Source organism: Cyanistes caeruleus, chromosome 13 (assembly GCF_971803275.1).
Source record: "Cyanistes caeruleus chromosome 13, bCyaCae1.hap1.1, whole genome shotgun sequence".
NCBI classification, from domain to species: Eukaryota; Metazoa; Chordata; class Aves; order Passeriformes; family Paridae; genus Cyanistes; species Cyanistes caeruleus.
This window is the reverse complement of record NC_141713.1, coordinates 12,542,446-12,561,502: the sequence shown is the minus strand read 5'-3', so window position 1 is coordinate 12,561,502 and position 19,057 is coordinate 12,542,446. Positions and strand designations below refer to the sequence as shown.

Sequence of the window (19,057 nt, the reverse complement as noted above, 5' to 3'; positions counted from 1 at the left end):
GGCCGAAAGTCTGGAAGAAAGCCATGTTTAATACTTGAGGATTTGTTTGGCATAGGAGTTGATATTACTTGTGCTGTGAGAACTGAGCAACTTCTATTCAGTGGTATCAAAGCAGCCTCTAAATACGTTTTGAGTCTTGTTTGCCTTCTAAAATTTCTGCTGTGTGATTTTTTGCCACTTTATTTCCTTTATGTAAAATGAATGTCAAAATCATTCTTGTCAAATCTGTTTTTAGTACAAAACCCACAATAGAATACTTCTGGTAAAGAAAGCAGATACGTGGAGAAAGTACATACATATGAGGAGCTGAAAAAGTATGGGAATCCCTGCCAGCTAATGGAAGTGTGTATTTTAAGTGGAATACCATTCCCAGAAGTTGGATCCCAGTGGAAAAAGGCCTTTAGAGATGAGAAAGCAGCTAGGTAAAATAACACTTGAATTGTACTTCCCATGAAATTTTTATGTGATATTGTCTGTCTTAAATCTGTGAAAGATAATGGCATATATTGATGCAGTTGGGGGCCACAGTAAGCACAGCCCCCTGCTTCCCCCTTCCCATGGTCACAGGAAAACTTTTCTTGGGTGCTAAGAATGAGTAAAAGGGAAAAGATGAAGAGGAACAGGGCTGTAACTTGTGGAGCAGTGATGAATTGCATGCCAGAAAACCAGAATGGGTTTCTGAGAGCGTTGTACAATGCCCCAAACCAGTGAGTGTTTAAGGGGAATTTGGAGAGTCTAGTTTGGACTAAATGATCCTTGTAGGTCCCTTCCAACTGAAATAGTCTTTTCTATCTTGTCTGATCCTGGCTCAAACACCTTCAGTGGCAAACTAGAGAGATGTTAGGGGATACTGGCCACGCATGGGAAATAGTTTAGCATTTCAAAGCCTCCCTGAATCTTACTCTTTCCTGGATATAGAAAGCTTATTCTACTGTGGGTCAGTGATGCATAAGAGGTTCACAAGTCTCAGGATATAATTTTAGTCTGTAGTCAGACTTTTTGCTTCTTTTAAGCTAACTGTGGACTGTCTATGCCAAAAATAAACTTTAAAGCTAGAAATGGTCAAACTAGGAAAGGAAAAGTATAGTATAGAATGTAAACATCTGTTAATCTGTTTTTCAATATTTAATAAATGCAGTTTCTAGCTCTCTAGTTTGTACTTAGTATTATGGGTGTCTTTCCATTCTCTGTAATCTTCTGTTACAGAGAATAACTTGCCCAAATGTCCTAAATAGCATTTTATGTCTGAAGCTTTGGATCTTCCTTCATTGGAATGAAATGTCTGTGGCAGAGAGCTAAGATAACTTGGCAGACAGTTTTAGGAGTAATGTCCATAAGCTTTCATATTGCCAATAAACCATGAATGTTTATTGTGACATTGGCACAGTTTTTCTTTGTTTGGATAGTGATTTCACCAAGGGTTTCTAAATGTTAATCGAGCAAATGTGAGTGTATAGAAAGAAAAAATGATAGGCTAAAATATAATAGCTTCAATTAATGTCAAAGCTACCCTGTGAATTCCAGTGTTTGCATTCCATGGGGTTCTCTCTATCTATTAGGAAACAGCATAATTAAAGATAAAAATAACCCTCGTGCTTAACTACAATTTAATTTTTTTAAAAGGAAAATATAAAAATAAAACCTGAACAAGCAGTTATAATCTCTTACTTATGATTCCCTATGGAGAACTTTAGATGAGATTATGTATTTAGAATACATCCTCATCTGGTTGGGAGCATTGTTCCCTAAATAACAAAAAGCCAAATTATATTACTGCCCAAAACTAAATAGTCAAATTACATAGTGTTTATGTAGTCAATTCTTTCCTTGTGCTATTTGTACTAAGAGAGTAACAGTTTAAAAGTATCTAATCCTATAAAATCATAGTTTGTAATGTAAAAGGAGTCAGGTAAGGTGGTCATGAGAAAGATGAGGTAAAAAATGTTACATTGCAGCAAGAGCTGGTTGCGTCCCTGTTTACTAACACCTGATGTTTTGAGGCTTAACTATTTTCAATGGGAAGTTCTTTACATTTGTGGAATGTTTTAAATTATCAAAAGAAAAATAAAACTAAGTACTCCGGAAAATTTTGTATCACCTGTGATATGGAAGCTGGCATGATTGTTTGCAGAAGTATTGCTGAAATGAAAAGTTGTTTCTTGATGTGTCTTTCTGCTTGTAAAGGTGAAATAGGCTGAGTATGGTGCTGAGAGTATAAGGTTGTGTGGGACAATAAAAACATACCAGTCATAAATGCTTAAAGAAAAGGGCAGAAGTGTCAACAAGGAGTTTATATTTCCTCACTCCTGGTGTTTCCCTAAAGGTAAAAGATACTTCTTTAGTAGGTGCAGCAGGATTGTGATATAAGGTGTTGTGTCACTGTGTGAACTCATCAGCTCATTTGTCTCATCATCAATGTGCCTGGAGATAGTTTGTCACACCATAGTGTCAACTCTATGCCAAGGGTATAAAAGCTGTAAAATTTTCTTCTTAATGACAATTTATCATTTAAATAATGAAACTGCAAGGCTTTAAAGGAATAATTTTTATTTATTTTTTGTGAAGATGTATTTGAACATTTCCTTATGTTCAGCTGACAGTTCCATCATTGTTAAGTTACTTCTGTAAGTTAACATGTGAGTCTAAAGTTGAGAGCAGCTGTAGCTCTTCTCAAATTTTCTTTGGTCATTTATTAACAACCCTAATTAGCCATGTGTATTTATGATGCTGGTATATAGAATTGAAATTATGCTTTACAAATTGCCATTACTGTGAATGGGCTTCAAAGTTGGGGAAAAAGTATGGAGAATTCTAGAAAGATGCAGGTAGGAAATAGGATGGCACAAGGTACTCAGATGTTCACAAACATTGAAGTAGCCTTTTTCTCTTAATTATTTTCAGCTAAGACAATTTTGTGTGTGATTTATTTACCTAGGTATTGTTCTCCTTACCTTATTGTTCTTGATACGTGACTTATCTCAGCAGGATGTAACTTTTAGGTAGCATTGCATGTTTTGAAATAGCAAAAGGCATAGTCTTTATCCCATACAAATCCTCTATATATATCTATATATATAAATATATATCCCATATAACAAATTGCAAAAAGGCATACAGACACTGGGGGTTTGCAAGAATTTTGCAGTATTGTAGGATTTGCTTATCTAGATTTAGTTTAAAAAAAAAAAAAAGGTTTTATGCTTTAAAATTTTCCAAAAATGTTTTTAGCTTGAAATAAGACTTCGCAGTAGAAACACCAGCCTAGAATTTTTGTGAAGATATGTGTAATCTATAGTATGGTTGTATAATTGAAGACATTCAGGAGCCTGTTTTATAGAATTTACACACAGATGTCACTGCGTATCTTAAGCTATTTGGAAGCAAATCTTTTTTACTTAATCAAAACTGAATAAATATAATGAAATTGAACTTAAAGGAGCTAATAGGTTTTGTCTATTCCATAGGCAATTCCATGTTGCTGTCTTGAAATTTACACAGTACTGTTGGATTTTAGTTTGGACATTTAATATTTTTCTTTCAGTTGACTGATACCAGCTTCATCCAGCAACCCTTTACTATTTTACCAGCTAAGACAAAATGGAACAATGCAAACTTTCATATTTTCTTATTTGACCTGGAAAAACTTGAGGAACTTCTCTCATCTCAACTCAATGGATTAAAATCATCAAAATCATTCCACAACCAATCCACTCTAGAAAGAGCCAAAAGTACTACTGAGAAAAGGGCACTGACATTAAAAAGAAATAAAAGTACTGCCTTCGTACCTCGAGTGGATGGACAGGCAGAGACTGTTTGTTCAGACCAAGTTCATAGGGATAATAATGCAGCTAGGCCTGTGGAAGAGGGTGGAGGCATGAAAAGATGGAAAAAAATGAAGAGCTCAAGGAAGATCAGAATGCAGCCCTCAGGAAACATCGATGTGAACGTCACCACCGATACAGCTAAACTGTTTTTGTCATGTCTCCTACCATGGGGTTTAGATAAAGAAATAGACAATCTCTGTGCTAGACACTTGGATATCTCGAGGCTTCAGTGCCCTGTTTCTTTTGGGCTTGTGTCAGATGAAAGCCACCTCTCACTGATGTTACCAGGATGGAAATGTAGTGATTGTGGTGTGCCAGGAGAACATGAAGTTTTCAATTTGTTTTCAAAAAGGGTCCTTGATTTATCAAACAAATACCTTGCTGCAACTGAAGGACAATCTGGAAAGAAGGATGAACCTGAGAATGATGATTATGGAGCAAGGGACTTGGAAACAGTATTTTTCTTATTTAGCAGAATAGCTTTTATCAACAGGATAATTAACACATCTTCAGCAGTTACCGATGAAATTGAAAGGTAAGAACATCTTCATTATGAATGGATTATATTTTCTAATGTCTCTGTGTCTAGACCCGATTCCTCCTAGTCACACTAATGCACTTTGTTGTACCTTTCTGCCCTGAAAACACATAAAAGAGGGATGCCATAAAATAAAACACCAAGACAACACCCTGATTTTGAAGAACAAGTCACAGCAGAGTGATCTCTAAACATAAATTATTAAATCAGTATTATTCCTGTCCCAAACCTTACCTCTGAAGCGGTTATTAGGTAACACGCAGCCAGTCACATACCTTTTGGGAAAAGGATCTTCATGGAGTACATCTCCATACTTTCAGCTTCTGTGCTCCTTCTGTCTGACCTTGAGATTAGCTCAGCTGGTTAGAGAACAGTGCAAATATCACTGAGGTATTCAATCCGTCTCTGGGCCATTTGCTTAAGAGTTGAACTTGATGGTCCTTGTGGGTCCCTTCCAACTAAGGATATTCTGAGTCTTCCTTTGTAGTGGTTAAAAAATGAAACAAACTTTTCTTAAATATGTACTTCTTTAATGGTGCTTATGTTTTTTTCTCTAGAGCTTTTTGACAGATGTTCTTTGAAGGAAAGGTGATCAGCATATAATTAAGTGTATTTCCATTTTTCAGTTTAGCAGATGAGAATGGATGGAAGATTTTTTTCGTTAGAGCAAGAACTTGAATTATCCAGCCTTACACCCAGTTTTTCCAGAGATCACTCTCTTTCTTGGAGTTCAAACTAAGTAGAGTAATGAGGTCTCTTTAGGCACAAAGTGAGATGTGCATTAAGCACATTTGTGCTGTTTAAACTTCCACTCCCTATAAGCAATATACCTCCTTTGCCATGGAACCCTTGACTTCAGAGATAAATAAAACATGAGAGAAGAACAGTCTGCCCTAGTTATATTATCTATAGTACAATGCCCCCAGTAGTGATGGCACCTACTGGGAATGAATGCCTCATCAGCTCTTATGTTGTGAGGACCATCCTGAATAGCTTTGTGGTACTCAAAGCAAATTTATTGACTAAATGCTTTTTCAGCATTAAAGGAAAAATAACATGCTCAATGTTATTTGACCAAGCCAAATAGAGCATGTTAATGAGGCAATGGATATTGTCCACGGATTTTTTGTTGTTTGGCAAACATAGTGTTGGTTTGTATTTAGTTTTTTAGGGACAATTAACTTCAGTGTTGGTGATGCTATGGCCCTAAGGCAAGAAGGGGGGACAGAAAATACTCATCTTGCAGTAAATATCTGTGTTTCCCACAAAGCTCTAGGCACTCAGCATCCCTCAAGACATGTGCACCATCCCACGGGACAAATGCACATTTCTCAGTTGCTTTTACTGCTAATCATGTTGCCTATTGCTCCATACTCAATACAATCTCTTATATGAATATTTGTTTCAGGATTCCAGCTTGAACATGAATTCTTTTCTATGCAAAAAATTACTTTATGCTTACCTTGTGCAGCACTCTTTTGGAAAGACATTGTGTAAGTGAAATTGATTAGCGTACCAGAATCAAACATTTTTCCCAGACATGCACGTCCTGGCTTTGGGACATATATCCTGTAAAATTAAAACTATTAAAGTTGCTGCAAGGAAAAAATGTTCTTTTTTTTTTTTCTTCAGATATAATTTTAAGTTTTCTCCAGGATACATAAACACATGAACTCTACCAACTTTAGCAAATGTTATTTTTGCTAGTTTTCCTTCACCAAGTACAGTATGCAGCCAAACCTCTCTGGACAGTTACTTTATCCAAAACTGCAATATGCTCAAAGGAAAAGAAACCTACATACTGAATTCTAATTCACTGCAGCATTTGCAGAAGTAGTTAGTAGGACTGCTCTCACAGCTTGCACAGGTTTTGGTGTTTGTCTGTTGTTTTTTTGCAACTTGACACAGCCTGTGAAAAAAAAGGAATGTGCAGGAAAATGTGTCAGATCATATAAGTGGGACAGAAACAGGAAGAAGATGGGAAGGAAAGATCTTCACAGAGTTTGTTTTCTTCTGCTTTTTGATGTTTATGTTTCTAACTTAAAGCTCTCAAGCTGCAAGCTTTCAGAGTTGTTTGGTATTGTAAAGTCATTTGGAATGTTATGACTCGGTATTCATTGTAGTGAATTTGAAAGGCAAATATATTATTTTTAAAATGACCCATAAATGTAGTTTTTGCAGGTCACTATAATGATTTATCTAAAATAAATAGTTTAAATTGTGCAAGGGTTTGCAGTGGTTTTTTTCACTTTTTCTCTGCCCTCCATGTCTTTTGTTTTCAAGGGTTAGGTTGCTGAGTTAGTGACTCAGAAAGAGTCACATATGCTTGGAAAGCATATATACACGCTAGTCTCCTAAATTTTAGCCATCCACTGAAATCCCAAGTATTGTAATGATACTCTAAATTATTTACCACTGTGGAAAATAAAAAGAAACCTATAAAAAAAAGGCTTTTAGTTTCCCTTGAACTTTTGTCCTATGTATTAGAAAAAAAACCCCAGACAAATTCTTTTGTGAAAATGGTATTTTAATTCAGTTTTTTACATATGAATTTCTTTCTTTATTGCAAAATAAATCTTTACATCTGGCTCAAAGCTTATTAGGTTTAAGTTCCTTAATTTGGATGTTGCTTTTTAGTGTTGCATATTTATGAATGTTTCAATACCAAGTTGTAGGCAAAAGAATGTGAGTGACTTCTGAGGAGAAACTTAATTGGTGTTGATGGCAATTTATATCAGAGTACCTACTGTACAAAAAACCCAACCATACCTTAATACATAAGATTTCTCGTATTTGTGTTCAGGTTTTGTTTAATAGTTTCTTATTACTTTAGTCCACAGAAACCAGAATCTGTACATGACAAATGGCGAAATGTAGAAGCTGTAACACTTTCATGCTCCAGTTTTTATGGAGACTTACCAAGCAGTAAGTATATAAATTGGCAGTATTAACTTTTAAGTGTTCTGTTTTTGCATGCTTTTTGTTGCTAAAATATGGAATTTAATTTCAATAATGATAAAAGTATTGCTCTTTATGCTGTCCAATCTGCAAACAGAGAAACTGAATTACTCCGTTTCTTCTGTGAACATTGAGAAAAATGTGTAAACAAAGTGTTAACTGGAATCAATGATAATTTTCCTGTTATGACAAGACATTTAGCTGAGCTTCTAAAGACACTTTCCAGCAATCAGAAAAGCAGAAATGTAATAAGACAATCACTGCCCTCACCCCCTTCCCCCATCTCCCTCATCACCATTATGTGCCCACCCAATAATATATACAGCCCTCCAAGCAAACTGTTGCCTTAGTAATGCAAGAGCCACCCTGACTGTTCAATAATGCCTTTAGACTTCTGGCTCAGGGCAGAATAAAGTAATCTGTTCCTGTTAATGTCCCACAGGCCATTGCTCGTCAATCTTGGCTTTGCAAGCCAGCCTTGGTTTGTTTACTGTATGTAACTAACCAAAGAACATTTAAATAAAAACCTGAACAGAATATGGATGTTTGTCAGGACACATTACCTGACTAAAACAGTGTTCCTCTCACAGAATAAGCCATGTCTAGACTGAAAACACAAGTTGTTTTACATCAAATCATGATGCTGTGCTGTATAGATAAATCTTAATATCCCCATCAAAAATAAGTTATTTTTCCTTCTCTGAGTCTAATATGCACCAAAACTATAGAACTTGCAATGACAGCAGAACTGTCCATTTGGAAAAAAGAGATGGAACATAAAATCAAGTGACAATAGAAAATAGGTAAGGGAAAGGTATGGAAATAGAGGTGACTGAAAGGTACATGAACATAAAAATAGATTTACTGAGTGACCTAAAAATTCTAAGGTAATCTAACTCATACACCTTATCTCATACTTCATACAGTTGTTCAGATTTACAAATTAAAATCTAATCTGAGACATGCAGATCTCAGATTCTAGGAACAACCTGGTTTTTAGCATCAAGGACATGCTGGACATCAGAACAGGGAATGCATAGTTACGTAGTCTAAAAGAGTAGGTATTTTTAATATATTTAGAAAATTGTGATGAAAGATTACTCCATGAGATATCAGTTCTCTGTTCAAAAAAACAAACAAACAAAAAAACCCGGGAGAAAGAATTAAAAACCCAACAGTAATTTCTCTGTTCAAAAAAACAAACAAACAAAAAAACCCGGGAGAAAGAATTAAAAACCCAACAGTAATTTAATTTAGGATGAGAATAAATGTTAAAGCAATAGATTGTCTGAACACTTTGTGCTTATTGAAACAGATGAGAGCACGTTCTAAGAAAATAAATTTTTTCAGGTATGTTGCTGAAAATATTTTTATGTTTGTGTGCTTCTCTATATATTGTCAGTCCATAAAGTATATTTGTGTTTTTCAGGTAAGAGTAGATATCATTCCCCAGACTTTGGGAGCATTTCATTGCTGAAACTCATTTGTTGTTGGAATGACCAATCTGTAAAGGTAGGAAATAGCCTGTGTCAGTCGTAGCAATGTAATCCTTAAGTGCCATTTGCTGTAATTTAGTATTTGGAATCAGTAATGTGACCTAATAGTTATAATTTATGGGGAAACTATTACATAAGTCATGCTATTCAGGTCTGTGGAAAGCAGATTAGTGTTACAGTATGAAGTATGCCACTCATGAAACTATTTAGCCTTAAAGTAAATGTTTAGTTATGACAGAGTAACTCTCCTACTAATCTTTCATCTAAGTGCTCCTGTTCATAGCATTTATTTAGGAAATTAGTTATTTTTTCTCTGACACATAGCTACACATAGCTTACATCAAAAATGCCATTTTTGGCTCCAGGAAAACAAAAGGCCAAAATAAGGGCAGTGTCCTATATTAATGTATTACTATAGAAGAAACTGAAAATACCTTAGCAAAGGGTAAATATCCTGAGTCTATAATTATTACAGCATTCTTTAAGAACAACTTGCAAGTCATGTAATTATGGGTTCTTCAGGTCAGATGATGTTTATCCTTATTATTAGTTAAGAATCTGAAGTCTTGAGAGATAAATAACTTTTTGAGAGTTGACAGGCAGCAGTGAAACAACCTAAGCAGTGAAATCTAGAGACCATTTTTCATTTTGGAAATATGCATTTAAATAAAGTTGTTTGAGTGGGTTGATATTCAGGGATACGAAACTCAAGATGTTATACTCTGACCACAATGGATTTTATTCCAGAAAGGGGAAATACCTATTACAAATCTAGTTTATGATATTACTTTTGAAATTGAATGCAACTCTCTGCTGCTTCAAATGCAAAGATTTTCCAGAGCTGTATTTTTGCAAGGGTGCTGCAGTGATAGCCTGCCTGCTCTGTTAGACAAAAATAGTTTCTGCAAATATTCACATTCAATTGATTCCAGCATTCCATCTTGTACTTATCAGTTGTTTGTTATATTCCTGCTATCTGCACATCTTCCATATTATTTCTGAATTATTTTTCTCTTCCCTTTCTCTTAAAGTTTTTTCCTTTTATTTTGACACCTCAATAACTGCAATTGTCATGTGGAATGTACATAATCTCTTGCTGACCTGGTCAGCAAAACTCTTTAGAGAGTAGTTCATATATTTATGGAAGTTGTGTTTGTGGAATAATTGATTATCTAGTTATTTATATTTTTGAGTGTATTTAGCAACTGATCAGAGTATACAATGATAGTGGTCTTATCTAGCACAGGAGGTCAGTGTGCTGGAAGATCAGGTATGGAATAAGCTGTCTCACATTTTTTCACATGAAAAGACTTTAAATTTGGACACTTAAATTGTCAAGTACTGGAAATATCATGCTCTCGACGCTTCTCCAATTTTAACATTATTCATGTACAGCATTGTAGCTGCACTAAGCTTTGTTAGCCCACTTAGCGCAGATTTTGGATTTCTTGCCACCAAAGTGCCATAAAAATTTCAAGATTCAGGAAAAAAAAGGCCTTGGCAGTTGGTATGATATTTAGTGACTAGCGGTATGAAATGATAGGTTTTGTTGACAATAAAATGGTTTTGTTAAAACTTTATTTAATCACAGTTTGACAACCAATGTATTAGTCCTGAGCAGCCTAGTTAAGCACTCGTGTACATTTACCAAAAACATCACTGTTTAGGCTGTTTTTAAAAATTTTTTCTATTATGATCTTCTGTGAAGGATAGTGACTCTGAGACTTGACCCAAAGGAGTTACCAATTATTGATACCTCATCCCCTTACAGCACTGTAACAGATTGTGTGTAAAAAAAGAAACTGTAAAAGCCTGCTGAAAAAACCTGCTGCAAATGTTTTATCAAGGGTCTTGTTTTATCAACTGATTTGTTGAAACTGAATATTGTAGGATTGCCATTTTCTGAATCAAGTTTTAAAAACGTGTATGTGTTAAAAGTATTTTTTTAGTGTTTTCTTTTCCCCAGATGGTTTGAAAGGAAAGGTCATCTGTTTTGCTGTTCATTCAGAAAAAATATAGCCATTCCTTGCCACACTCCAGTCCCACCCAGAAATTACCTGTGTGTTCACCTTTCCAGACAGATATATGAAGAAAAATATACAGTTCAGTAGAAGTATGTAGACAGCTTTCCTGACAATTACTGTGCAGAATTAGAGCAAAGCAGACTGGACCATTCAGGTTAATGTTTCAATGTGTATTTTTTGCTCTGTTAAGTGACTGTGTTATGGAGGCACCTGGGAGGCAGTTTCTGCAAGGCTCAGACCTGTAGAGGTTATGGCCTGAGCAATAACCAGGAGTGATAGCTATTGACTTCTCTCCTTAAACCCACTCATTAGGAAGAGAATTGAAGTAATTGATAAAGTGTAGAAAGGAAAGCCAGGATAACTTAGTATAGATGTAACAGTACAACTTACCTCAACTTTTGTTCACTTGTCTTTTTGAATTATTCTGTATTATTGCTGCTTCAGAGTCAAGCAATTATCTTTCACTTTTAATATCATTATTTATAGGTTGACATATGCTATTTATACTTCCTCAGTCAAAGAAACAGCATAATTTATCACATATAACAATCCCAACTAAAAAGCACATTGTATTTTCAACAGCAATTACAATTATAGGGAAAAAATTGAAAGTATATGTAGCCAATAAGGTAGCTAATTTATATCCAGAAGAACTCTAAAGTGGAAATTATCAGAAAAAGTGAAAGGTGCTCATGTATATTTGTTATATTTTAAAAACAAGAAAAACTGCTGGAGATAGTTAAACTTGGTGATAAGGATAGATGAGGTATATAAATTTTGGAGTAAGATTCCATGAGAAGACAAAACTAAATGTGAAACCACACCAAGCACTGTGGAAATGCAGGTACAACAAAGACACAGTCAAGTAACATACAGAGACATCTACAGGTGCCTCTACAGTAATATCATGTTGTGCCATTTGTTACAGTTCTTTGCTTTAAGATGTTAGAGTAAGTTATTACAAAAGCTGCCTGGCATGCACAGCAGTGATACAAGTGAAGAGCATCTGATCCAGATGAAGTGGCAAGTTCTTAGCAGATTTCTGTTGTGTGTGTACCTCTGTAAGAATTGTTTTGTCAAAAATTTCCCCAGGACAATGAAAACATGCTTGTGTTTCCTTCTCTTTCTTAATTATTGTAGATATATTGTAAGAGTGTGCTGCAAAGTCAGGATCTGTAATCCCCAAAGCTCAGGGCTGTATAGATGTGAGGAGCTGGAAACTGCCTTTGGTGTCCCCTATAAAATAAAGTTCTATTATAACAAGATGAAGGTTTGTGCTATGTTTAATCACATAGGGCTGGGTTCACTTGCAGTGATCTTTTACATTGTGGACCTGACTATGGTATATTTGTCTACAATAAAGGATTTTTTCACAAAGGACACCCAGAGCCTTTGTTCCACTTCATCATTTGAATTTACAAGGGCAGTTAGAGATATTTTTGAGGACAGACACTTGATTAGTGAGCTGAAATGATCTCTCTTCCAGCCAGTTTGAAGGATTCTGCATATCATCTTCAATTAATGTGAAACTCAACTAATTTTAATAGCTTTTTTATAATATAAGTAGGATATAAGCTTAAAATATATAATAAAATATATTAAAGTTTTTTATTCAATTTAATACGTAAGTTGAGGTTGAAACCTTAGTTCACCCTGTTTTTCAGGAAATTTCTTGTACTTGAGAATGAATATTTTCCCAAATGGGAAAAATCGTATTCTTTTTTTGAAGGAAATGCCAAATGCAAAGAAGGTGCACCAAGCTTAAATTTAGACTAAGAATTACAAAGGTTTGGGGTCTTTTGTCTAAGGTGCTTGTGTGCTTTTAAAGCATCTTTACATCTTTAAATATCCTTAGTTATTATGACACCTTTTTGCTAGAGAAGGAAAGTGTTTGCTCAGTCAGTCTCCACACTGCATTGTCCCAGTGCCCACATGAGGTGCACCAGCTACTGCAAGTGCCATTTACAGGCTGCTCACAACTCCAGTAGCTGTTCCTTTTGCATAAGAAAAGTTTGAAGAATGGTATTTCTCCATGTTAAACAAAAAATGCGGGGGTGTTATGTTTAAGCTAGAGGAATAGAGCATCACCACTAATATCAAAACATTCTTTAAATTTTATCAGAGAGATTAGATGCCAAAAATTCTAAAAAAGTCAAAACCAAATCACCCCAAGACAACAAGGTCGTTATTCAGCCTATCAAGCACTTTTGCATGAATCAGAAAAAAAGAATGAAAATACTTATTAGCCATTATTGTCTTGTGCTTTCCTAGCATATTTTGTTAGTAATTGTTTATCCTTGAAGTCAAGGAGGCAGAAGGAGACTGGTTTTAGATTTGACATTAAAGAAAATGAATGTTTATTGGGAAGCAGTCCTGACTGACAACTTACACTATTTTATTGCTATCTAGTTAACCTTTTTTTCTCAATGTGTATGTAGAGGCACATGATTATCCCTGTCTGAAAGACTTATTAATATGTGTTGACTTTCTATTGACATTCAGCAGGACAGTCTCCAGATTTTGTGCTAGTTGGTTAAAATAGCCTAATACTTAGATAAATAATTGAGGCACTGATATCATCCAATAATAATTTGCATTTATGACAGATTATTGAGGCAATGCAAGCAGTGCTGCTGGCAGAAGTTCAAAGGACTATTAATCCCTTGAGAAAGACGACAGTTTGCAGAGAACCACTGGCCATAGTAGAGAATGGAAATGGTAAGTTTTGGACACTGACAAAGATGGAGAAGAGGGATTTGCAATACATTAAAAATAATAGAGTGGTTTGGGTTGGAAAGGGCTTAAACAATCATCCAGTTCCAACTGCCTGCCATGGGCAGGAGCACCTTCCACTTGACCAGAATGCTTAAGGCTTCGTCCAGCCTGGCCTTGAACACTCGCAGGGATGGGCCATCCACAACTTCAGGAAACCTGCTCCAGTGCCCCACCACCTTTACAATAAAGAATTTCTTCCTTATATTTAAGCTAAATCTGTCCTCTTTCACTTTAAATACATTACCCTTTGTTCTATCACTACATGACCTTGTAAAACATGCCTTTCAGAAAATTTTATTTGCCTTGTAAGTGGAAAATTTGTTGGTATATTATATGAAAAGAACTTCTAGTAACCAGAATAAGCTGGGAGTATAAATTCACAATACTTTATTTCTGTGTGTGACAGGCCAAATGTCCTATTTCTAACCTTATCAGGCTAGGAATTTTCTTTTATAATTGTCAAGGAGTTAAAGGACTTTCACACTCTGATTACCTCTGAATGCTAAAGAAGAAAAGGTAAAGTTTCTTTGATTGTATAATAAGTCTGGTATTTGCAAATAAAAGAAGCACTGTGTTTGATATAGAATCAATAAATCATATTATAAAGAAGTTTTACAAATTTATCTTTCCAGTGACATCAGACTTTACACAGCACTAAAAATTAATTGCTTAAATTTTATAACTTCATAATGTAATACAGAATATTTTATTTTTCTTTTAGAAATAACCTCCCGGCAAGGAGATCTCAAATGCATTTTACAATTAGATCATTTCATTTCACAAGAAGCTTACTCTTTGCAACTTTACAATGGTGCTAATGTTTATGGTAAAAAAGATTGAATCTGAATTTATGTTATGAAGTTATACTTTTTTTTTTACTCCATTAGCTGAGTCTTAAAATTAAGTGACCTAAATTTTAGATCCAATCTTATTAGTGAGCCTTCACTTGGGAAACTAATTTATTATCTCATTGAGTGTGTGTGTCTGTCATGAAAATTTGTTACCAATATCCTTGTCCCAGCATACTAAAAATGATCAGTGATACTTGCTTCAGGCCACAATACAAAGATGTGTCTCTATAATTTTGAAATGCAAAACACTTCCACTGATTGTCATATATGAGTTTATACTTTACTTACATTGAAGATTGTTTAGAATCATTTTGTTCATGTGGTTTGCCTCCAGGTACATTGTAACTAAAGAAGCCCCAGCTGTAAAATTCATGTGTGGACTTTATTTCCAATTTCCTGAATTTTCAGGGTGTATTTCAGTGAAGTATTTTGACAAAGATTTCCAACTTAAATGGAACTAACTGAAAGTTGCAAATGCAGATCTCTCCAAAATCCAGATGTGTTTAGATATTGGGGTTTATTTCAAAACTTTCTGTACTAGATGAAAAAAACATTTCTGTTACATAAAAAGTGCTGATATGATTCTAGTAGTCAATTATGTTTAATTCTAATTAAGTTTGAAACAAGTAATGAATTTAGGAGAGTTACTTCCACTCTCTGAAAGGGGATTTATTTGTATGTCTAGTAACACATGCTTTTTACTGTCATTTTGTTCTTAATTATTTGATGGTTATTCAAAAAACTAGAAAATTGATTTTCTAGGAGAACAGTATGCCCAAGCATTTGCACTGGCTATGACTTTTTCATTCTTCATGATCTGAAATACATAAATATATGCTGTGAAAAAGAGTGGATTGTTTTACATATTCAGAATTTAATGTATTCTGAAAGAGGTAGAAAACATACAGACATATGGAAACAGATTGGAAAAGAGATTTTGCATGGTTTTAATATTATATTAGATTTTTTCTCATTTCCACTCATGTTTGTTGCACTATTTATCACAGTATGTAAATAGCAGAAGTATTCTTGCTTTGGCTTGTATGATTTTGTCATATGTATTGTAAAACTTAATGAGTTCATAGAGAATTGGACAAATCTTTTTGTGATTTCTAGATGAATGACTATAACTATTTGTGGCTTGTAATGATATGCAGAAATTATTAAAAACCCATGCAGGAGTAAGTCCACAACCAGAGTAATTGTTAAGACAAGTACATATGTCTGAATTTAGTAATTTATCTGATAGGTATGTCATATTTTATTAAATACTCTCTATTTATGGGTTATAGAGTAGTTGGCATCTTGTGCAATATCAAGGTAAAGGTTAAATACTATTTCAGGTTCTTAAGTTATAGTTCAAGACTGTCTTTGTACTCTGATCTAAATTAAAATAATCTGAATCCTGGCTGCCATCACCATTGCACTTTTCTTTAATTGGAATTAGTAGATTAGATCTAGAGATGCTTAATCTAATTTAACTCAACACATTTCCACTGGAGTAGAAGCTTTTTTTTAAAGCTTTTCAAAAAACAAAAAAAAACCAAAACCAAACATTATTTTAAAAACAAACTTTCAGAATTTGCCATTCAGTTTTAATCTTTATAGTATATTATGTAATTGTTTGGTTTTTTGTCAGGTCCTTATTCCTTTGAAGCTCCTGCATCATTCCTTCATGGTTAAGGGTGATCAGATGTAGACAACAGCTTCACTTGATTAATAATTTAAAATGTCATATTTTTCTGTGGTTCCATACAGACAGAATTGCTTTTTTGAATAAAAAAAATCCCAAACAAACAAAACCACAACACAAACAAAAGAAAAAATCCAAGTCACCAAACTCATATTTTTTTAAGATAAGGAATTTTAAAAATATCCAATCTGTGCATGTGAAGCATGCCAGAGAAAGGGTTAACTCTGTTCTGCCCTAGTACATTCTTCCACTGTTGCTAAAAGGAAATATAAATGCAAACAGCTGCAATTTCTTTGTGTTAATGTCAGAGATAATAATTTTGGATCTGTTCCAAACATATTGATAGCAATCTTACTATTGATTCCTGCAGGATTTTCTTCAGTTCTTCAAAGAAGCTTAGGTTTTCCCTAATTTTTTTAACATTCATCATAATTCTGAAAAAGAATATTGGACTTTCTGCCTTCTTGCCTTTTTCTACACACCAATAATCTCAGGTTAATAGTACCATTTAACAGGTTGTCAGTGTGGTCTTGTTTTCCACTTTTGTGAGTCAGAGGCAGTGATTTTCATGTCTTAAAAATTTATTTATCTACTTTTATATCCATTTAGCATAAAGCTAAGAGGAACTATGCTGGCATTCATTTTTCATTTGTAGTGTTTGATCTTATGACATACATGCCTAATCCATACCCAGTCACGTGCAGAACTTCTTTGATCAGAGGAAGTGTGGGAATAATACCACTGTTGTCATTCCCTAGCCCACTGATTGGACACAAAGAAATTGGATATTCCCTCCTGGACTAGATCTGAACCTGTATCTTTCTCAGTGGTAACTCATTTCTTATCCCCAGGGCATTGAGCAATGGCCCATCTACAGAAATTTTTTTTCCATTTTCATAGAAATATCAAAATATTTGCTTGGGTAAGAGCTAGAAATGAGATTCTTTAGCCTCTAGGTGGATTTTGTGTGTAGGACTACAATCTCCCAATAGCTACTGCACTGAAGCAGTTTCTCGTGTGCCATCCTTTCATGCCTGTTTCTTCTAAGGCATAGGGAGCCAAAAATTTCTTATCTGGAGCAGCATTACAGCATTCCAATTCTTCTGGAATTGCATGCCTCAGTTTTTTGTAAAATGTGAAGAACTGGATTTATTTACCTTTTAAAAAAATTGTGTGGATAAATGTGTTTAGGAACTTAATACTCAGATAAGAAATCGAGGAAATGATGCATGTGATATTACAGGAATTCCAAAAACTGGAAGAGTAGAAGGATAGCAAAGGTTTTATTCCTAAATACAGCATAATATTTTAACTGCCTTCTGTATTTGTGAAAAAAATGAAATGAGAAAAATCACAATACTAAGATTAGTTTGCAATAAATTCTGGCTTGCACTTAAAAGTTCCTAGTTTAAGCAACTGCTAATGATTCAAGCTTTTAAGTGTATTTGAAAGCTATTAGCTATAACCTCATCTTTTGTATGTGGTTTTGGAGCCCTTTAAACTATTCAATTAAATAAATTGGTTCTTGCAGGAAAAAAGCTTCTGCTGATAAATACCAGGGTGAAATTAATGGTGGCAATTGAATTCCATAGGTTAGTGTAAAGAATTGTCAAAGACTTATCTGGAATATAACAATATGTTTTGTTAAAATGAGGAATCCGTTCAGTAATGGTAAATCAATGAAAGGCGGGGTACAACAGCTCCTGTGCACTAGAGAGGAATAGTGACCTGCAGCACAGGGCTTTAAGCACTTCCATTGTCAGGGTTTCAGAAATCTGTTCAGTTACAGACAACTTTTTAATGTCAGCTCTTAGGAAGTAATTCTTTGCCTGTCTTTCTATACAGCAAATGAAACTCCTTGCCTTCTTGCTAAGGCTGAAGTTTTTGTCAAGGAAGTGCAGCCAAAGGGAAGGGTTGTTCTGTCTCTGATATATTCATTCACATTGCCATCTTGTTACAACCCTACTGCCTTTTTCTTTTAGTCCAGACACACATTTGGACTGTATTTAAATAAACAAAGTCCCAAAAGATAATCCTGACCTGGAGCATTAGTCCATTTGGATCACTGGACACCAAGAAAGTTACACAAGATTTTAATGAAAACTTCTGTTGCCTGAATGCTGAGGAAGAAACTTCTTGAGGTGTAAATATTTTTTATAAACACATTCACATAATTTATATTGTTTGTGCTCTGGTAAGATATTAAACGCCCAGAAAACTCCAACAGAATCTGAGGAATCAGTTTCTGGTCTAACACTTTGCATTCAGATAAATGTACACCTGTCCTCATGTCCTTACATCTCCCTTACTGTGTTTCAAGTTTGGATTTGGGCTGGTGATGTATATAAGGTGATGTATGTAATGTATTCAATCTGTGAACTGCTTGCTTTGCTGGGGCTGGGCTCCATATCCAGCATAAATAAAGCAATCAAACAGGATCTGCAAAAAGGTTTCCAGGCAAAATATGTTGGAGTCCTAGAAATGCAGGACCAGAAACTGGCAGCTACCAGTGCAGCTGTTGGGAAATTCTTCTTCTCCTGTGAATTGACTGCTTGTACGATCAGGAATTGTTGGGGAGGGACAAGAGAGTGAGAGGATGCACAGCAGCAAACTCATGGGAGCATTTTTAATAAACAAAAAGCTAAAGAGGAGAATGCAACATGAAGGAACCAGGGTTAAACAGAAAAAGTAGGAACATGGAGAAGAAAAAGATTGTAATAGATGCATGGCAATGTGAACAGGTATAAAACAGTGCCATTTTTTCCAGTGGAAATCATGTCTGGGAAACTGGCTGCTGCTTAAAAATTGGAAGAATAGAATTTGATCCCATTTCTTTTATGAGAGAGGTTATTGAGATTAACTGGAATGAGGAAACTCTCACAGTGTAAATTATTTTGG

General features: G+C 34.8%; 1 protein-coding gene across 9 annotated transcripts in view; it reads left to right on the top strand.

Annotated features, from left to right (window-relative positions):
- The window catches only part of WDR72 (WD repeat domain 72), a 103,514-nt gene that overhangs the window by 46,797 nt on the left and 37,660 nt on the right, over positions 1-19,057 (top strand). For 6 of the 9 annotated variants that reach the window (XM_086848907.1, XM_023934038.2, XM_023934039.2 and 3 more), the window contains 4 exons: positions 3,542-4,359; positions 7,196-7,287; positions 8,750-8,832; positions 13,447-13,558. In XM_086848907.1, coding sequence (XP_086705033.1) covers positions 3,542-4,359; positions 7,196-7,287; positions 8,750-8,832; positions 13,447-13,558 — 1,105 coding nt within the window. Of the gene's footprint in view, positions 1-3,541; positions 4,360-7,195; positions 7,288-8,749; positions 8,833-13,446; positions 13,559-14,336; positions 15,875-19,057 lie in introns of those variants that run through there. The other 3 variants (XM_086848909.1, XM_086848912.1, XM_086848908.1) reach the window with 1 other exon arrangement.